At 43.8% G+C, this 18,935-nt stretch overlaps 2 protein-coding genes across 2 annotated transcripts in view; one reads left to right on the top strand and one right to left on the bottom strand.

Moving 5' to 3' along the window:
* Positions 1–18,935, top strand: part of TCF7L1 (transcription factor 7 like 1) — a 209,994-nt gene that overhangs the window by 103,102 nt on the left and 87,957 nt on the right. The window lies entirely within an intron of this gene.
* On the bottom strand, positions 2,656–4,645 carry LOC132537495 (GTP-binding nuclear protein Ran-like). The gene has a single exon (XM_060187328.1). It carries the CDS (start codon positions 4,354–4,356, stop codon positions 3,979–3,981), a length of 378 nt encoding a protein of 125 aa, XP_060043311.1. The 5' UTR covers positions 4,357–4,645; the 3' UTR covers positions 2,656–3,978.

Below are 18,935 nucleotides of genomic sequence, written 5' to 3'. Positions count from 1 at the left end.
AAACACCAGGGGTATGTACTTCCGGCTTCTGGTGAAACCTGAACCTCTCAGGGGTTTAAACCTGAACCTCTGATGCCTCAGACATAAAGGGCTTTCTACAGAGCACTACACTGTGTAACCAACCAGTCTGCTCGCACTTTCTGAATCCTTACAGATAGGTCTATCTGTAGGAAATTATTGTTAATTTTAAAATACTATTTTATTATAGGATTTAAAAAAAAAATTCATGTCTTCTAAGGACAGAAACCAAAATACAAATGAAGTGATATCAGGGATCTATTACCCCTTTTTTTATTCCCTTTGCATACTTCATGAAAATGAGGTCTAGTGTTACCCTTAAGCAAAGGCTACCAACTGAACCTGGCTGATAGACCCAGAATCTAAATTCTTAACCACTGATCTATCAGTATCAATTCTATAATTTGTAGGAAGCCTATGACTATGAAAGTTTCCCCTCCCGACTCTTCCTCCTCCTCTTTTTTTTTTTTTTCTGCCACCAGCTGGAACTTGGTGCCTGCACGACTCCACCATTCCTGGTGATGTTTTAATTTTTTTATTCTTTCCACTAGAAAGTGGGCGAGAGACAAAGAGAAATATGCAGAGTGGTATAGTGACAGAGAGGATGCGGAGAGAGACCATAGCACTGCTCCACTCCTTGGGAAACTTCCCTCTGTCTCTCTGTGCTCCTATGTGGTGGCTTGTCCCTTGAGCCCAGGTCCTCGTGAATGGAAGCGCTGTTCAGTACTGGCTATGCCACTCTCCCAACCCCTCATTCCCTTGTGCTTCATTATTACCCTTTTGTCCCCAGATCCTGTTGATTCTCTAGAACTGTCCTTCATCCCCAGAAGACATAGTCTGTGAATTTTAGGTCTGGATCACTGTAGTATTGATCCTATTCCATCTGAAGCTCTTTCCTTTTTCTATTTATTTACATTTAAAGCAAAACAAGCAACAATGAAACACGTTCAGCCACTACTTCCTTCACCCACTGTTGTTGTTTTTGTTTTTTTTATTCCTCCAAACCTCCCAAGAATCTTCACTGACCATAAAATGAACACGGATCCTTGCTTCTCAGGCAATGGGTACAAAGATAAGGACTGGCTTTGTGTCCAGCACCACCCCTATTATCTACCCTATTCTATTCTACTCTGCTCGCTGGAGTTTCACCAACCAGGTTGTTTGGACAGAGAGAACGAGAATGACAGACAGACAGACAGATACAGGAAAGAGTGAGGAGGACACCACAGCACCAAAACTAACCCCATTGTAGTGGGAACTGCACTCAATCTGGGTCATGCACATTGCAAAGCAGGTGCACAATCCAGGTGAGCTATGTTGCTAGCCCTATTCCTGCCCTTCTTTCACTCTGGAACTTATCCCTGGTAATTGCTCTACAAAACAGAGTGCTGGTGGATGGGCCAGGGAAGACATCTTAGCATGCTAGGCTTGTATTTACCAGACTTGTAATTGCCACAGGCTTGCACAACCCATGGCCTAATTATTCTGCATAACTGGCAGAGCTATTAACTTCTCAAATATGGACAGGTGTCAATGAAGCCAAAGCTCCAGGCTATAGCCAGTTTGATACCCAATGTGAATGAAGGGGTACTTGACCTGCTGGCATTGGTGCCATAAATCTGCTTAGCTTCCCTGAGGCATGTTAGTTAAGAGAGAACTTAAAATAAAAGAATATCAGAGACTAGGTGCTGCCTTATGCAGATTTTCCTATTCTGTTTTGTTCCTCTTAAACACCATCTGTTCTCAAACCATTGTACTTCCTACTAATTTAAACTGTTTTAGAATTCCTTTGATGTATCTTATAACTAACTAATAAAGGATGAGAGGCCCATGATCAGCGCTACACTGCCGTCTTCCTAAAGGATAGCAAATATATAAGGCACATCAGGCCCCCAAAGTTCCAGACAAGAGTCTTTGGGTAGTTAAATATTTACGTGACTCCTTCATAGGACATGTGGTCATGAAGAATCACAGGTGTAAGCCCACAGAGGAGGCTTTGACATGGTCAGCTGTGGAGAAGACAAATATAAGTTGTCCCCAGACTAAGTTAGTGCTTAGGTTTCACATCTATAATGATTTGCTTTTTTCCCCAGCATCTCTTTGAGAACTGTCTTCAGAAACTCATATAATATAATGATGAACACCTTTGGATTTCTCAAGTTGTATGAACTTAATTTTAACAGAAACATTCTTTTTAGTCCTATTTCCTCTGTCTTGACAGGAGTCATTTCTATGTGCCACATCTTACCTCCCTTCTTTATAAGTTCGTTGGGCTTTCAAAATTTGTCTTTCTGGAGAAGTTGCTCAAATATCTGGTATTGTATTGATTTAAAATTTATCATAGTTTGTTTGGTATGGGCTTTTGTTATTCATTCAGCAAATAATTATTGAGCAACTCTTAGAAGTCTGGCAGTATTTTAGAGAACGAAATACTAAAAAGAGTATTTAGGGCCCCTAAATTTCAAGTGTGTGTGAGGAGAGGGGTGAGTCAGTGAGAATCCTGCTCTGCAAAAGAGCAGCCTCTACTATCTTTTTTTTCCCTACCGGGTTATTGCTGGGACTTGGTGCCTGCACCATGAATCCACCGCTCCTGGGGGCTATTTTTTCCCTTTTGTTACCCTTATTGTTATTATTGTTGTCATTGTTGTTGTAGTTGTTGTTGGATAGGACAGAGCAAGGGAGACGGGAAGACAGAGGGGAATAGAAAGATAGACACCTTCAGATCTGCTTAACCGCTCGTGAAGCGACCCTTTTTGCAGGTGGAGAACCTGGGACTCGAACCGGGATCCTTAAACGGTCCTTGCACTTTGCAGTGTGCGCTTAACCCACTGCGCTACCGCCTGGCCCCCTTGTACTATCTTTTTTTTTTTTTTTTTTTTTAGATATTTGAAATACAATTTTATTCTGATTCTAAACCAAAAGGAATGGGAATTACATAACAAGATCTCACCACTGAATTCTTCTTCTAGCGTTTGCCTCACCAGTGAATATTGTGATGTGACTAGAGAGAGCAGTCTCAGATCTGAAACTCAGGGAGGGAACAACTGTATTCCAAAACAGCTAAGTATGCGATCCCAAAACAAAGGATTTAACTGCCACATTCACTGGAAGCCCATCCGTCTTCGGCATCCCAAAGGTTAAGCACAGGTTCTGCTTAGCTATATAATGAAGTGGCAAACACGCTGCACCACTGACATCACAGGACAATTGCCTATAAAACTAGACTTCTGACACTGGGCCTCAGCTTGCTCTCCTCACAGGTTGTCATCTTGTTGTTTTCTCCGGGCTGGCTTCACGGGCAGGTAACAGACGACCAGGGACACGTGTCTGAGCTGAGAACGCAGTTTAATCTTTATTCACGAGTGGGCAAGCAGTCCAACAACCTAATCACCACACAATGTGCTCTTCCATCTCTCTCCTCCTGCCACAGCGTCAGGAACCAAGGAAGTACGTAGGCTAGGGGGCGGGGAGAAGGAAGAAGCTCGAAACTAGCAAGGACTAAACCAAAATCTCCCAGAGGCAGGAGGGAGTGAGACCAAACCAATGTAACAGAATGACCATGTAAATAGACCACAGCGTCAAGCAATGTAACAGAAGGGATCCCAGAAGCAGAACTAGAAGCATACCAACATCATCTTTGTCCAGGAAAGCAGTCGTCTGAGTGAGCTCCAAGTCACTCACGTTCACACTGTGCTGCCAAAACCTGGTCCATGACCACCTCCGGGGGGCACCAGGGCAGGCATGGTGACGAACTCCAGGTTAGGGTCTCTGATCAGTTTCCTTGCCAGCTAGAAGAAGGGCTTCTCAAGGTTGTAGTTACTTTTAGCAGAAATGTCAAAGTCCTAGAGATTCTTCTTTCAGTGGAAGACAATAGACTTTGCCTTAACTTTCCTATCCTTAATATCCACCTTGTTGCCACACAACACAATAGGGCCGTTCTCACACACTCGCACCAAGTCTCTATGCCAGTTCAGCAGGGCCCCCGGTTGGTGTGGAACACCAGGGGTGCACCTCCACGCCCAGGGTGGCGACATACTTTTTCTCGGACTCCCTGGTCAAGTGGTGCTTGACGAAGGTGGTCTTGCCGGTGCCACCGTTGCCGACCAGGATGAGCTTGTAGGTCACTCTCGATGTCACATAGAACATGATGATGGCACGCTGGACTTGGATGCAGTAGCCGTCCCTCAGGCCCCCGAACTTCTCCTGCCCAGCCGTGTCCCACACATTGAACTTGATGGGCCCCCGGTTGGTGTGGAACATGAGAGGGTGCACCTCCACGCCCAGGGTGGTGACATACTTCTCCTCGAACTCCCTAGTCAGGTGGCACTTGACGAACATGGTCTTGCTGGTGCAGCCGTCGCCAACCAGGACAAGCTTGAACTGGACCTGTGGTTCCCCCCTGCGCCACCATGCCGCACCTTCCAGAAGCGTCTGCCCCTTGGTACTATCTTATAAGGGCCTCTTCAGATCCAGAAGGGCAGGAGTGGCCCTCTTTTATGGTGTGGAACCTCAATTGGGTCTCCCAAGGAGTTCCATTGATTTGAATTTAGAGATTTTATTTTGGCAGCTGACACACAGAGTTATCAAATCTTGGAGTTCCTTCTTGGTTGTCCTTAGAAATTAAAGTTGAGGGAGTCGGGCTGTAGCGCAGCGGGTTAAGCGCAGGTGGCGCAAAGCACAAGGACCGGCATAAGGATCCCGGTTCGAACCCCGGCTCCCCACCTGCAGGGGAGTCGCTTCACAGGCGGTGAAGCAGGTCTGCAGGTGTCTATCTTTCTGTCCTCCTCTCTGTCTTCCCCATCTCTCTCCATTTCTCTCTGTCCTATCCAACAACGACAACAATAATAACTACAACAATAAAACAACAAGGGCAACAAAAGGGAATAAATAAATAAAATAAATATTAAAAAAAAAAGAATCTTTAAAAAAAAAAAGAAATTAAAGTTGAGGGGAGTCGGGCAGTAGCACAGCAGGTTAAGGACACATTCTGCAAAGTGCAACGACTGGCATAAGGATCCCAGTTCAAGCCCCTGGCTCCCCACCTGCGGGGGAGTCACTTCACAGGCAGTGAAGCAGGTCTGCAGGTGTCTCTTTCTTTTCCCCACTCTGTCTTCCCCTCCTCTCTCCATTTCTCTCTGTCCTACCCAACAACGATGACATCAATAACAATAATAACGACTACAACAACAATAAAAAACATGGGCAACAAAAGGGAATAAATAAATAAATATAAAAAGAAATTAACGTTTAGGTCAGGGGAGGCAGCATAATGGTTAAGCAAAAAGACACCATGTTCAAGTCTCCAAAGCCCCAGGTTCAATCCCCAGCATCACCATTAGCCACTACTGAGCAGTGCTGTGACAATAAAACAGAAGTTAGAATTCATTTTGGGGAGTCGGCGGTAATACAGCAAGTTAAGCGGCACGTGGTGCAAAGCACAAGGACCAGTGGAAGGATCCTGGTTCGAGCCCCTGGCAATAACGACAACAATAATAACTACTACAATAAAACAACAATGGCAACAAAAGAGAATAAATATTTTTTTTTAATTCTGAATTTAGTTTTTTAAAGAACAATCCATAAAACAGTGTGCTAATAGAATGCTAAATTATATGTTCTAAAAAGATAAATGCAGGGAGTCGGGTGGTAGCGCAACCGGTTAAGTGCACATGGCACAAAGCGCAAGGAAACAAATATTAATAAAAAAATTAAAAAAAAGAATTTATTTTGAAAGAGACTGGGCAGTCATTGAAAAAATATCATAATCCGAATCAGTTCTGGGTCTGCTTTGTTTGCTTTTAGTAGAAGGATTGCAGGCATGTGCGCATAATACAGTGTACACTGCTGAGCAGAGATAGGGGGAGATTCACACAAGATTGGGTGAGAGGGAGAGAATAATTGAGCTGCTAGGAGATAGCGTATGGGAGAAGCATGTTTCTTAAAGAAACCTTGGGAGGCTGGGGAGCTAGCTCAACAGCAGTGCACAGCTCTCACATAGTGAAGCACCTGGTTGGATTGCCTGAACCATGAAAAGCCAGAGTGAGCATTGCTCTGATAAGAATGAACCGAAGAGAGAGAGAGAGAGAGAGAGAGAGAGACACAGAGAGAGAGAAGGAAAGGGAAGGAGGGAGGGACGGGAGCAAAAGTCAATATGGAGACTAGGGGGAGCATGTCACTTACCCCTTTAAAGATTAACATTTATATATGTTCGGATATTTTCTGTCAGAAGCATTTGTTATCTAAACTTTGGGCTTTCTCCTTTTCAAATACCAGTGTCTTCAAGCTGAAGTATAACTTGGGTGCCTTGCATTTTTCATGTGACATTTTACCTGAAGTGTTGACTCTAGTTGACTTACTTAACTATTCTATTTTTGGAAGCTGGGCTTTTCTGGTGTTTTACTCTCATAAACAATAGTGCAGTGCCTGTCTTTTATGTCTAAACTTTTCCCCTAATTTAGGATTATTACCCTGGAGTAGATACATTCCCAGACAGAGGCTCATTGAATGAAAGGCTAGGAATTTTTTAATGCTTGTCTCTCCGCCGCCCCACCCCCGCCAGTGTTATCACTAGGGCTCTGCCTACAAATCCACTGCTCCTGGGGACCATTTTTTCCTTTTTTTTTTTTTAATTGGATAAGAGAGAGAGAAATTGGGAGGGGGGAGATAGAGGGAGAGAGAAAGATAGACACCTGCAGACCTGCTTTACCTCTGTGAAGCGAGCCCTAGCAGGTAGGGAGCCAAGGGCTTGAATTAGGATCCATCCATGCACAGGTCCTTGTGCTTCAATCTTTGTGCACTTAACCCGGTGCGCCACTGCCTGACATTTTTCTAAATCAAAGTGTTTTATTATATTTGAGAATTCAAATTCCAGGGAGAGGGACCTAGAATACTTTGAGAAACATTATGGTGTATGTTGAATCATCTGCAGGAATCTGAGGGATGGACGATGTTAAGCTGGCCAAAAGTAGTAGCTAGCAAAAAGAGCCTCCTGTGCCTTAGGCTTCTCACCTTTAAAATGAGATTCCAACTGCTCACACCCCTGACAGGTGTCATGAGGAATGAGTGAATATAGTAAAATTATTTGGAACACTGTGTGGACATTGTAAAACAGCAGAAATATGGAGTTATTGAAAAAGTCCTGATTCTTTTTTTTCCCCCTATGTGAAAATGTGTCATGATTTTCCCAGCAACTCAATCCTGGCTGCCATTTAGTATGAAACCCTGTTGAGATTGTTGGGGAGAGGGTTAACTATATTCTTTTTAAACAATATTTATTTATTTATTTATTTTCCCCTTTGTTGCCCTTGTTGTTTTTATTATTGTAGTTATTATTGATGTCATCATTGTTGGATAGGACAGAGAGAAATGGAGAGAGGAGGGGAAAACAGAGGGGGGAGAGAAAGACAGACACCTGCAGACCTACTTCACCGCCTATGAAGTCACTTCTCTACAGGTGGGGAGCCGGATGCTCAAACTGGGATCCTTGCGCTTTGCACCACATGTGGTTAACCCCAATTCAGTTTTTTTTTTAAAGATTTTATTTCTTTCTTTTTTAAAAAAATTTTTTATTTAAGAAAGGATTAATGAACAAAAACATAAGGTAGGAGGGGTACAACTCCACACAATTCCCACCACCCAATCTCCATAACCCACCCCCTCCCATGATAGCTTTCCCATTCTCTAGCCCTCTGGGAGTATGGACACAGGGTCATTGAGGGTTGCAGAAGGTAGAAGGTCTGGCTTCTGTAATTGCTTCCCCGCTAAACATGGGCGTTGACTGGTCGGTCCATACTCCCAGTCTGCCTTTCTCTTTCCCTAGTAGGGTGGGTCTCTGGGGAAGCTGAGCTCCAGGACACATTGGTGGGGTCTTCAATCCAGGGAAGCCTGGCCAGCATCCTGGTGGCATCTGGAACCTGGTGATTGAAAAGAGAGTTAACATACGAAGCCAAACAAATTGTTGAGCAATCATGGATCCCAAGCTTGGAATAGTGGAGAGGAAGTGTTAGGGAGGTACTCACTGCAAACTCTAGTGTACTTCTGTTTTCAGGTATGTATTTTGCAGTAGTTTATGGATACGTGTGAACATAAGCTCTCTCTCACAGAATCTGGTGTATATCTAGGTTATGGGGATTTTATTTATTTCTGAGAAAGACAGGAGGAGAGAAAGGACCAGACATCATTCTGGCACATGTGTTGCCGGGGATCGAACTTGGGACCTCATGCTTGAGAGTCCAAAGCTTTATCACTGCGCCACCTCCCGCACCACTCGAATTTTTTTTTAACCTGCCATGAAATTCATTCTTTGTGAGAGAATAGTTCTGTTTTTCCTTTTTCTTTTCTTTCTTTCTTTCTTTCTTCCCCCCCCCTTTTTTTTAAGGAAAGCGGGACTTTTACTTATCTTTTTTTTTTTTTTTTTAAGAATTTACTTATTCATTCATGAGAAAGGAGGAGAGAAAGAACCAGACATAACTCTGGTACATGTGCTGCCGGGGATCAAACTCAGGACCTCATGGTTAAGAATCCAATGCTTTATCCACTGCACCTCCCGGACCACAGTTCTGTTACTTTCTTCTTCTTCTTCTTCTTTTTTTTTTTTTCTATAATAATCTTTTTTTTAATATTTATTTTTTCCCTTTTGTTGCCCTTGTTTTTTTTTTTTATTTTTTATTGATGTCGTCTTTGTTGGATAGGACAGAGAGAAATGGAGAGAGGAGGGGAAAACAGTGGGGAGAGAAAGACAGCTTCAGACCTGCTTTACCGCCTGTGAAAAGACTCCCCTGCATGTGGGGAGCCGAGGGCTCAAACCGGGATCCTTATGCTGGTCCTTGCGCTTTGTGCCACGTGTGTTTAACCCACTGTGCCACCACAGGACTCCCCAGTTCTGTTACTTTTTATCTCTATCTCTCTTCCTTTCTCTTTTCCTGTTGCTAGGGCCTTCCCACTTCAGGATAACTTTTCCAGATAGAGATAGACAGAGGCAGGGAAGAGGGAAAGACACCACAGCACAGAAGCTTCCCCTCACGGCAGATGCCCCCCTGGTGAACTATCTTGCCAGGCCCAGCTGTATGAATTTTTGCCAGTTGTATCACCACTATCACACAAAAAAAGAAGTCATATGTCAAAGGTCAGACAGATACTTAAGCAACACTGAATTGATTTATTAGCTCAGGCCCTGTCTCTGATATGGAAAATTTTAGTCTTTGTAGTATTCGCCATATATATAGATAATTTTTCTGGTGCTTTATTAATATAGAACATATCACCCACTTCAGGTCTTAAAATCCCACCCCCTTACAGTTAACTTCATTCCATAGTCAGTCTCAAACCTTAGCAGCCACCTATTCAGCTTCCATCTCTACAGTTTCGCGTTCCCAGAATGATATCTAAGTGGATTTATATAGTGTTTAGCCTTTGGAATGTGGCTTAATTCACTTAATAAAATGAATGCTGCTTAATTCACTTAGTGAAATGCACTGAGACATATCTCTATTGCTGTGTGAATCAATAATACCTTTGCATTCCTGAATATTATTACATCTTATGGATGAGTCAGTATTTGCTTACCCATTCATTGTTAGAGGTCATTTGGACTGATTCCAGTTTTGGGTGGTTATGTATAAAACATTCCACTATGGCTATTATATGAGACAGTGATCTCTTAAAAAGGCATTTTGCTGTTTCAGTATTTTTATTTTTCATTTCTTTTTTAATTTTTTTTTAATTTATTTTATTTATTCCCTTTTGTTGCCCTTGTTGTTTTATTGTTGTAGTTATTATTGTTGTTGTCGTTGTTGGATAGGACAGAGAGAAATGGAGAGAGGAGGGGAAGACAGAGAGGAGGAGAGAAAGACAGACACCTGCAGACCTGCTTCACCGCCTGTGAAGTGACTCCCCTGCAGGTGGGGAGCCGGGGTTCGAACCGGGATCCTTATGCTGGTCCTTGTGCTTTGCGCCACCTGCGCTTAACCCGCTGCGCTACAGCCCGACTCCCCTATTTTTCATTTCTTATTTCATTCTGCTGTAAAGATGGCGGAAAAAATTTTGACAGAACCTCTGGCAGATTACAGATAGCACCATTGTTTTGAAGGGATCCTCCCATTCTTTCTAAAAAAAAAAAAAAAAAAAAAAAAAAAAAAGAATTTTAAGGAATTCCCAAACAAATACCAAAGAACTTCTCATTTCTGAAAAAGCACTGGTTTTGAACCACTTTCCCCATCCACTGGAATTTCCTTTATAGCCAAAGTGGATTGTCTGCTTATTCTCACTCTTGGCCTTTGGGGGCTGGTATCTTTCTAAACCACAAAAGCTCAGCAATCTCAAGACAGGGCTTATCCTCTGGGTTTTAGACAGGTAGCATGCAAGGTGAGGTGGTTAGACCTCATGCCCACTGGTCTTATCCTGTAAGATAAGTACTAGGACTAGGATGAGGTTCAGGGATTTAATATGTTTCTGAAGGGCATGCCCAAATCCTGCTCTGGGATAATTCCCCAACTACCATTTAATCAGCTCCATTAAACCCTGCCCTGTCTAGTGCTCTGTGCTCCAGACACTGCTCTCCTGGGCTCTCAGTAATAGCACAATTGTGTGTAAGTGGCTGTGAAGAGGCTCTGTGTGCTGGATGAATGGGCCCCATCTCCATGGAAACCAGAGCTGGTTAAGGGGTTGACCTTTGACCCACTTGTTGCCACCATACTGTTTGCCACTGGTGCCTCTTGGGTGGAGAAAGAAAGCAAGGAAATGGCTGTCAAAGCAGTGTTCATTTTCCCTTAGTTTAGGCTTGGATCCACACAAAATAGGAATAACACACCTATATTAGCACAATGCACTTGGTTATTATGAGTTTAGTTTTATTAGAGACTCTTCCAGTCCTCTCCTAATCTCTTCCCAAACCATTTCCTAACCCTGCAGTGCAGAGCTCAGAGAGGTGTGACAGGATTCCTTTACCACCAGCCTCTGGAGATGCCCAGGAGTACAGTTCCTGAGGGCCAGCGCAGCTGAATGTTCTACCTACAAACCCAAAAGCCTCGGTGGCCCACAGCATCTTAGAGGGAGGAGGTTCTATGCTAACCAAGGCAGTATGTTAGAATCTCCAGGGCAAAGGTAAAATGGTGCTTCTTTTTGGCAACAACCAAAACAAAAATGAAGTCATTTTGTCAAAGGTCAGACAAACACTTAAGCAACATCAAATTGATTTCTTAGCTCAGGCCCTATCTCTGACATTGAGAATTTTAGTCCTTGTAGTACTCACCATATATATGTTTTGGTCAACCCAGACCTTGTAACAACTTGCAGTCCTGTCTGTTGTTGCTCTGTTTCTCTGCACCTGGGTCAGACTCAGGGGCTCAACTTCTTGACTGGAAGCCCCTAGAGGGGAGAATGTGAATGTGTGTATGTCCTTGATAGCCAGAATGTCACTAGAGAAAGCTGACAGACAGGTCGGTACTGGGTTTGTTGGATTTATGGCTGGGCCACCTTATGAGGCAAATCATATCAAGATAATTTCAAAATTGTATGAAAAGCAGAGTTATTTTATTCCATAAGTGGACAAGGAAAGTGACCTTTGTTTCTTTTCATATTGAGTCCCACATAAGGGTGTGGGAAGGGACTCTATGTAGCTTGGGTGAGTGGGAACATAAGCGATGACAAGCAACTCAGACTACGCTCCTCAGCCAGTTTGCAAAGTGGTGACTTCTCCATTAGAGACAGCTGCCTCGAAAGTGCTGTGACTTTCCAGAAATTGGAGAGTGAGGGTGCTGTATTGCCGATGACATAGGGATCGTTTGGGGACATCTCTTAGATGAAGAAATGCAAAATCGTTAGATAAAAATCACAGAATATTGATTTTGAGGGAGTTGGGCGGTAGCCCAGCGGGTTAACCAGCATATGTGGCTTAAAGCTCAAGGACTGGCTAAGAATCCCAGTTCGAGCCCCTGGCTCCCCACCTGCAGGGGAGTCGCTTCACGGGCAGTGAAGCAGGTCTGCAGGTGTCTAGCTTTCTCTCCCCCTCTCTGTCTTCCCCATCACTCTCCATTTCTCTCTGTCCTGTCTAACAACGACATCAATAACAACAACAATAAAAAAACCAACAAGGGCAACAAAAGGGAAAATAAACATTAAAAAATATTGATATTTGTTAACACTGGAGCATCTATCTATGGGTTTTTATTTATTTGTTGTTGTTATCAGTGTGGCTTCACAACTCTGGGCTAACTTTCAGATAAAAAGAGAAATACTAAAGCTTCCTCCAATACAGTGGGTCCAGGCTCACATTTGGCTCTTGTGCATGGCAAAGCAGATTTACTATCCAAGGGAGCTATTTTACTGCCTCTGGAGTTTTTTTAGGCTACAGTGCTTATCCAAGTCATGGATTCAACAGTCATTCAAGTCAAGGAGGTCCACTGTAATTGTCCCTCATTGAAACCCTATTCTCTGAGAGCTCTGCCTTATGTTGTTGTGTGGCAAACTAGCTGCTTCTTTCTGGGCTGCAGGAAGACTCCACACAACCCACAGGATCATAGCTGTAGATGATGCCTACAAAGTGCCATTGTTTGTATTTGTGTGGATTGTTTGTAGGAGATTGAGTTGGTGTAGCATTTCCATTGCCGTGTGTTCTTGGGAGCCAGAAATACTCTGACTAACCCTAGGCTTGTGGAGGGAGAACCCAGCATCTGTCCCTTTCTTCTGCAGCTGTGTAAACAGTGCAGGGGGACAGCCTGAAGCTCAAGATAATGGGGGGAGGAGGGTGAGTGTGTTGGGGGGGAGGGCTGCCTAATCAAGGGGCATCTATGGGGGCCTTGTGAAGCCTCTGAGCAGGGTAGAGGAGGCGTGGTAAGAAGCAGGAGGCATTAATGAGGAGTACACAGTTTCTGGGTGTTTCACAAATGAAGACACTTTCACAATAGGAGGGATGATGCTGAGTTGTAGAAAGTGTGAGAGGAAAGTAATTTGAGGAATTGGGGCTGTAGCAAGGTAGGGGTGGAGACATTGCACTTGCCAGCTCCTCTCACCTGAGTCCACTGAAGGAAGGCTCTCACTCAGGGCGGGGGAGTTACATAATTGTTATGCGAACAGACTCTCAAGTCTGAGGCTCTGGAGTCCTAGGTTCCCAGCACTACCATAAGCCAGATTTAAGTAGTTTGCTCTGTCAAAAAAACAAACTTGCATGCCTAAGGCAGCAAGGCTGCAGGTTTAATTCCTGACATTATTATACACAGAGTTGAGCAGTGACTTTGCCCCGATTCCTCTCTGGCAACACTATCCAACAAAAAGGAGTCTTTTATTTATTTATTTATTTATTCCCTTTTGTTGCCCTTGTTGTTTATTGTTGTAGTTATTGGTGTCATTGTTGTTGGATAGGACAGAGAGAAATGGAGAGAGGAGGGGAAGACAGAGAGGGGGAGAGAAAGATAGACACCTGCAGACCTGCTTCACCACTTGTAAAGCAACTCCCCTGCAGGTGGGGAGCCGAGGGCTCCAACCAGGATCCTTATGCTAGTCCTTGTGCTTTGCGCCACGTGCGCTTAACCTGCTGTGCTGCCGCCCGACTCCCAAGTCTTTCTTATTAAGACGTTTATTATTTATTTTGAACAGAGACAGATAAAAAATTGATAAGTATGGAGAAAATACAGAGGGAGAGAGAAAGGGGATAGTGTTTTTACTTTTATGAGTGTGAGAAAGAGTGAAAGACCAGAGCACTGCTCCGCTCTGTGTATGGTAGTGTCAGGAATCAAACCTGTAGCTTCTGCTGCCTCAGGCATGCAAGTTGGTGCTCTAATGCTCAGCTGTTTCCCCTGCCCAAGATGTGAGTCTTGGTAACTTAAATGTTCTGATAGTCACATTAAAAAAACACTTAAAAGGGAACAAGTGAGTTGTTAGTTTAGTAGTTTATTTTATTTTATTTTAAATTTTATTATTTATTAATTATTGGATAGAGACAGAGTAACTGAGAGGGAGGGGTAGATAGACACTGCAGCCCTGCTTCATCACTCATGAAGCTTCCCCCCTACAAGTGGGGACCAGGGGCTTGAACCAGAGTCCTTGCTCACTGTAATGTGTATGCTTAATCAGGTGCGCCACCGCCTGGCTCCCCAGTAATATATTTTATTTAACCCAATTTGTTAATAGTATTATGTCATTATATAATATAATGAATACAAATAATACTAAGGAGTTTCAGGGGGATGGGCAGTAGCACAGCCGGTTAAGCGTGCATGGCACAAAGTGCAAGGACTGGCGTAAGGATCCTGCTTCAAGCTCCTAGATCCCCACCTGTAGGGGAGCCGCTTCACAAGCAGTGAAGTAGGTCTGTAGGTGTCTATCTTTTTTTTTTTTTTTAATATTTATTTCCTTTCTGTTGCCCTTGTTTTTATTGCTGTTTTAGCTATTGTTGTTGTTATTGATGTCGTTGCTGGGTAGGACGGAGAGAAATAGAGAAAGGAGGGGAAGACAGAGAGGGGGAGAGAAAGAAACCTGCTTCACTGCCTGTGAAGTGACCCCCCCACACACAGGTGGGGAGCCGGGGCTTAGCCCGCTGTGCTACTACCTGACTCCCTACAGGTGTCTATCTTTCTCTCCCTTTCTCTGTCTTCCTCTCCTCTCTTGATTTCTCTCTGTCCTATCCAACAACAATAGCAACAACAAGGGCAACAAAATGGGAAAAATGACCTCCAGGAACAGTGAATTCACAGTGCAGGCACCAAGCCCCACCAGCAATAACTTGGAGGCACAAAAAAGGACTGCACGTGCGTTATATATGGTTTTCACTGTGTGTTAAATGTCCAGTACTTGCTGGAAGCTCCTATGTTGACTGGCCACCACACTGCCCCAGGTGGAACAGAGAGCCTCTTTCTCAAGGCTGAGTAGTAGGGAGCCTGAGGCTGATGGGAACATTTAAGATGTTGTGTATGCCTTAACAGGCCAGCAAAATAGACTTGGACCTGGACCTGGACCTGGACCATGTGCCTGTTTGGTTATACGTACAGCCCAGGTTTGAGCCTTCTCCTCAACGCATTGGAGGACACATATGCATGCTCTTGCTCTCTCTCTGAAAAACAGCCCAGAGTGATCAAGTCTGGTGATATGAGGTGGGGAAAAGGATATTATATACCTTAAAATGTGGTTCCAAGGGAGTCCAGCCGTAGTGCATGGGGTTAAGCGCACGTGGCGCAAAGTACAAGGAACTGTGTAAGAATCTAGGTTCAAGCCTCCGACTCCCCACCTGCAGGGAGATCGCTTCACAGGTGGTGAAGCAGGTCTGCAGGTGTCTTTCTCTCCCCCTCTCTGTCTTCTCCTCTCTCCATTTCTCTCTTGGATATTATTGATATATTATATATATATTATTGATATCCAACAACGACGATATCAGTAATAACTACAACAACAATGAAAACCCACAAGGGCAACAAAAGGGAAAATAAATTAATTTTAAAAAATCTTTTTTTAATGTGGTCCCAGAAGGTGGGGATTCGACAACCAGAGGAATAAAAGTTGATGTGGAATTTGTCCCCCTCCCCCATTCTAACAGCTACCATGTGCCATGAGAAAGATAACTGAGAAACACACATTGACAATTAAAGCCATAAATTGCCTAAAAATAGTGCGTATCCAAATTTAGTGTCTCACTGAAATTTGAAAAAGTAATCTTGCAGCACAAAAACGGAAATAAATGTATTCTTTTCCCTAAATCATGGCAACATTAAAAGTGCATGATGCTCTTTGTTCAGTTGTATTTTAATGGAAATATTAAATCTGTGGCTTTTGTTTTTGTTTTTAAGGAAATGGAGAAAGGAAGGAAGCAGGAGGGTTTAAATTCGTTATGCTCGCTTTGGATTCTGCAAAATCAGGAAATCAGAAAGTACAAGTTCTCAGAGCAGTGACATTTAACTTGATTGGGAAGGGTGCGCCCAAGGTCACTCTTTTAAAGGCTTTGTCTTCCTTTCTAACATTTTTACACAGCGTGTCTTACGGAGCTCAGCATTTTTCAGTCTCTTTTCTTTTTCAGTGTGGGAACCAAAGTTGGAACACTTGAGTTCTCTCACTTAACTCTGAGAGTGCCCTGCCCTCTGTGCCTTTTTAAAATTTACTTTTAGAGGGCTGGGCAGTGGTGCACCCTCTTAAGCACACACATTATCATGTGTGAGGAGCCAGGTTTGAACCCTGGCTCTCCAACTGCATTGGGGACGCGTAAGTGGTGAAGCAGGTCTGCAGGTATCTCCCTTTTTTCTTTCATGCTCTATCTCTTTCTTTCCATCCCTCTCAGTTTCTATCTGTTCTATCAGATAAATAAGAAATTTACTTTTAGGGTGAGGAAGATAGTATAATGGTTATGCAAAAGAGACTCTCTTGCCTGAGGATCTAAGGTCCCAGGTCCAGTCCCCCGCACCACCATAAACCAGAGCTGAGCAGTGTTCTGGTAAAAAAAAATAAAAAAGAAAAAGAAATTTACTTTTAGAGATTCCTTTATTCAATATGGAAAAGAGACCACAGTGCTCTAGCATACATGCACAGTGTGGAACTGGAGCCACATGCACGCCACCTCCCACCTCGTGTCTATTATTTATTTATTTTTTTAAATTATTGTCTTTATTTATTCAGTAAAGACAGCCAGATATCAGGAGGGAAGGGAGTGCTAGAGGGAGAGAGGCAAAGAATCACCTGCAGCACTGCTTCACCACTTACAAAGCTTTCTTCCTGCAGGTGGGGACCTGGGGCTGGAACCTGGGCCCTTGCACATTGTAACATGCACATTGTAACTTGCCACTACCTGGCCCCCCTCCGTGTCTTTTATACCATAGAACTTTGTGGAAGTTTGTTGATTGGCTCATCAATCATACCTTAAGGATGGCATGACCTTTCCCATTCTTTAGCCCAGAGGACTGCATGCATTTTTAAACATTTCATGTATGTGTGGCATCATTCAGACCCCAGGTGTATTCTTATTTGACTGGTTCCCTTAGGAACTTTTAAAGCTCTGGGGATTTGTGTTTTGTTGTTGTTGTTGTTTGTTTGTTTGTTTGTTTGTTTGTTTGTTTTGACACCTGCAGACCTGCTTCACCGCCTGTGAAGGGATTTCTCTGTAGATGGGGAGCCGGGGCTTGAACCAGGACCCTTAATGCCCGTCCTTGCGCTTCGCGCCACATGCACTTAACCGCTGCACTACCGCCCAACTCCCATCTTAGGAACTTTTAAAATCAAGCACAGTTACTGTTTATTTTTAGTATTTTAACTACATTCTCTGTAGGAGACAATTTATGCTTCCTTAGGACTTGGACAACTACATTGTCTAAGAATAGCTCATTTATTTTGTTTGGTTGATTTTGTTTTTCTTTTTGCTTTTTTATGGGAAGGGATTTTTTTTTTTTGACTATGCAGAGTTTAAAAACACCTAGCTTTAAGTAAAGAACCAATAAGAGTTCCATCCACTGTCCTTATCACTTAAAGCCAAAACAAGCATAGATGTCTGTCAAGACTTCGATGTCACCCAGCAGGTCTTTTTCTGTCTCTGACATTTATGACCCATAATTCTTCCATGGGTACCAAGGAAACCCTATTGCCATTGACTCCCCTGCAATGTTCCTGCTAACTCTGGTCTGCTGACTGCATACATAGACCAGGGCAGAGAAAGTCTCTGCCTGGTGAGACACCACCATTTGTCCAGATCCACTTGTAAACACGTGGTACTTAGTTGTTGTTTTGTTTTGTTTTTTTAACACCAGAGCACTGCTCAACTCTGGCTTATGGCGGTGTGGGAGATTGAACCTGGGACTTGAGAGCCTCAAGCATGAAAGTCTCTTTGCATAACCATTATGCTATACCCCCACCCTCTTTCTCCTTTTCTATGGGCTAACTGAGATGACTAAAAAGAATAGCTCTGCATTGCCTGGGTGTTTCGTCAGCTTCAGTTTTTTCTTCTCCTTTTTTCTTTTAATTCACTGGGATAGGGCATCTCTCTCTTTTTTTAATTATTTATATTTATTTATTACTGGATAGAGACAGAAAGAAATTGAGAGGGGGAGAGGGAGACAGAGAGACACCTGACACCTGCGGCTCTGCTTCACCACTCATGAAGCTTCCCCCCTGCAGGTGGGGACAAGGGGCTTGAGAGCTTGTTTGTAGGTTCTAGCAGGGGAGTGCAGCTACTCGTATACCCTCGGCCGAAGACTAGTTCTATTCGGGGAAGGCCGTCCTCTTCGACCGAGTGTGCAGCTTCGGAACGGACACACATGGAGCAGTGAGGGAGGAAGGGAACACCCGCCTAGCCAGCCAGATCAGCCGAATCAACCCTGGCAATCAATGGGGTGACAGGTCGCAGCCAGATTGCCCTCACATCCAGGGACCAGAGGCTTGAACCCAGGTCGTTGTGCACTGTAATGTGAGCACTTAACCAGGTGCACCACTAGCTGGCCCCTCAGCTTCACTTTCTCACCCAGACCTGACCACACTGGGAACTCAAATGCTGCCTCCTGACCTCAGCTGTTGCACCCTGCCCCCTGTGTCCACCTGAATGCTGGTCAGCATGCACCTCAGTTTCTCTGTAGCATTCTGCCTTCTCTACTGGGCCTTGACTCTGCAGCCTTGAATGTACCACGTGGGGATAGTGAGTGAGTAGGAGCAAGACATGAGCTCCACTTTGCACGGTCCTTCTCCTCAGGCTTCCCACTGCTGCTTTATGTGCCTTCTCTTTGCAAATCTCAAGTTTTCTCTCTCCTTTCAGCACTTTTCTACTCAACAACAGCCATCTTGCCCCAAAATCTCTTGATATGCTACAGCTGTTTTATTATTATTATTATTATTATTATTATTTTCCCTTTTGTTGCCCTTGTTGTTTTATTGTTGTTATAGTTATTGTTGTTGATATCATCATTGTTGGATAGGACAGAGAGAAATGGAGAGGGGAAGGGAAGACAGAGCGGGGAGAG

The sequence above is a fragment of the Erinaceus europaeus genome, chromosome 3 (genome assembly GCF_950295315.1).
Source record: "Erinaceus europaeus chromosome 3, mEriEur2.1, whole genome shotgun sequence".
Lineage (NCBI taxonomy): Eukaryota > Metazoa > Chordata > Mammalia > Eulipotyphla > Erinaceidae > Erinaceus > Erinaceus europaeus.
The sequence above is the reverse complement of the archived record's forward strand: the minus strand, read 5'-3'. Positions and strand labels throughout refer to the sequence as shown.

Coding starts and splice junctions, on each gene's coding strand:
- LOC132537495 (XM_060187328.1), bottom strand. CDS start 4,356: ATGTTCGTCAAGTGCCACCTGACTAGGGAGTTCGAGGAGAAGTATGTC.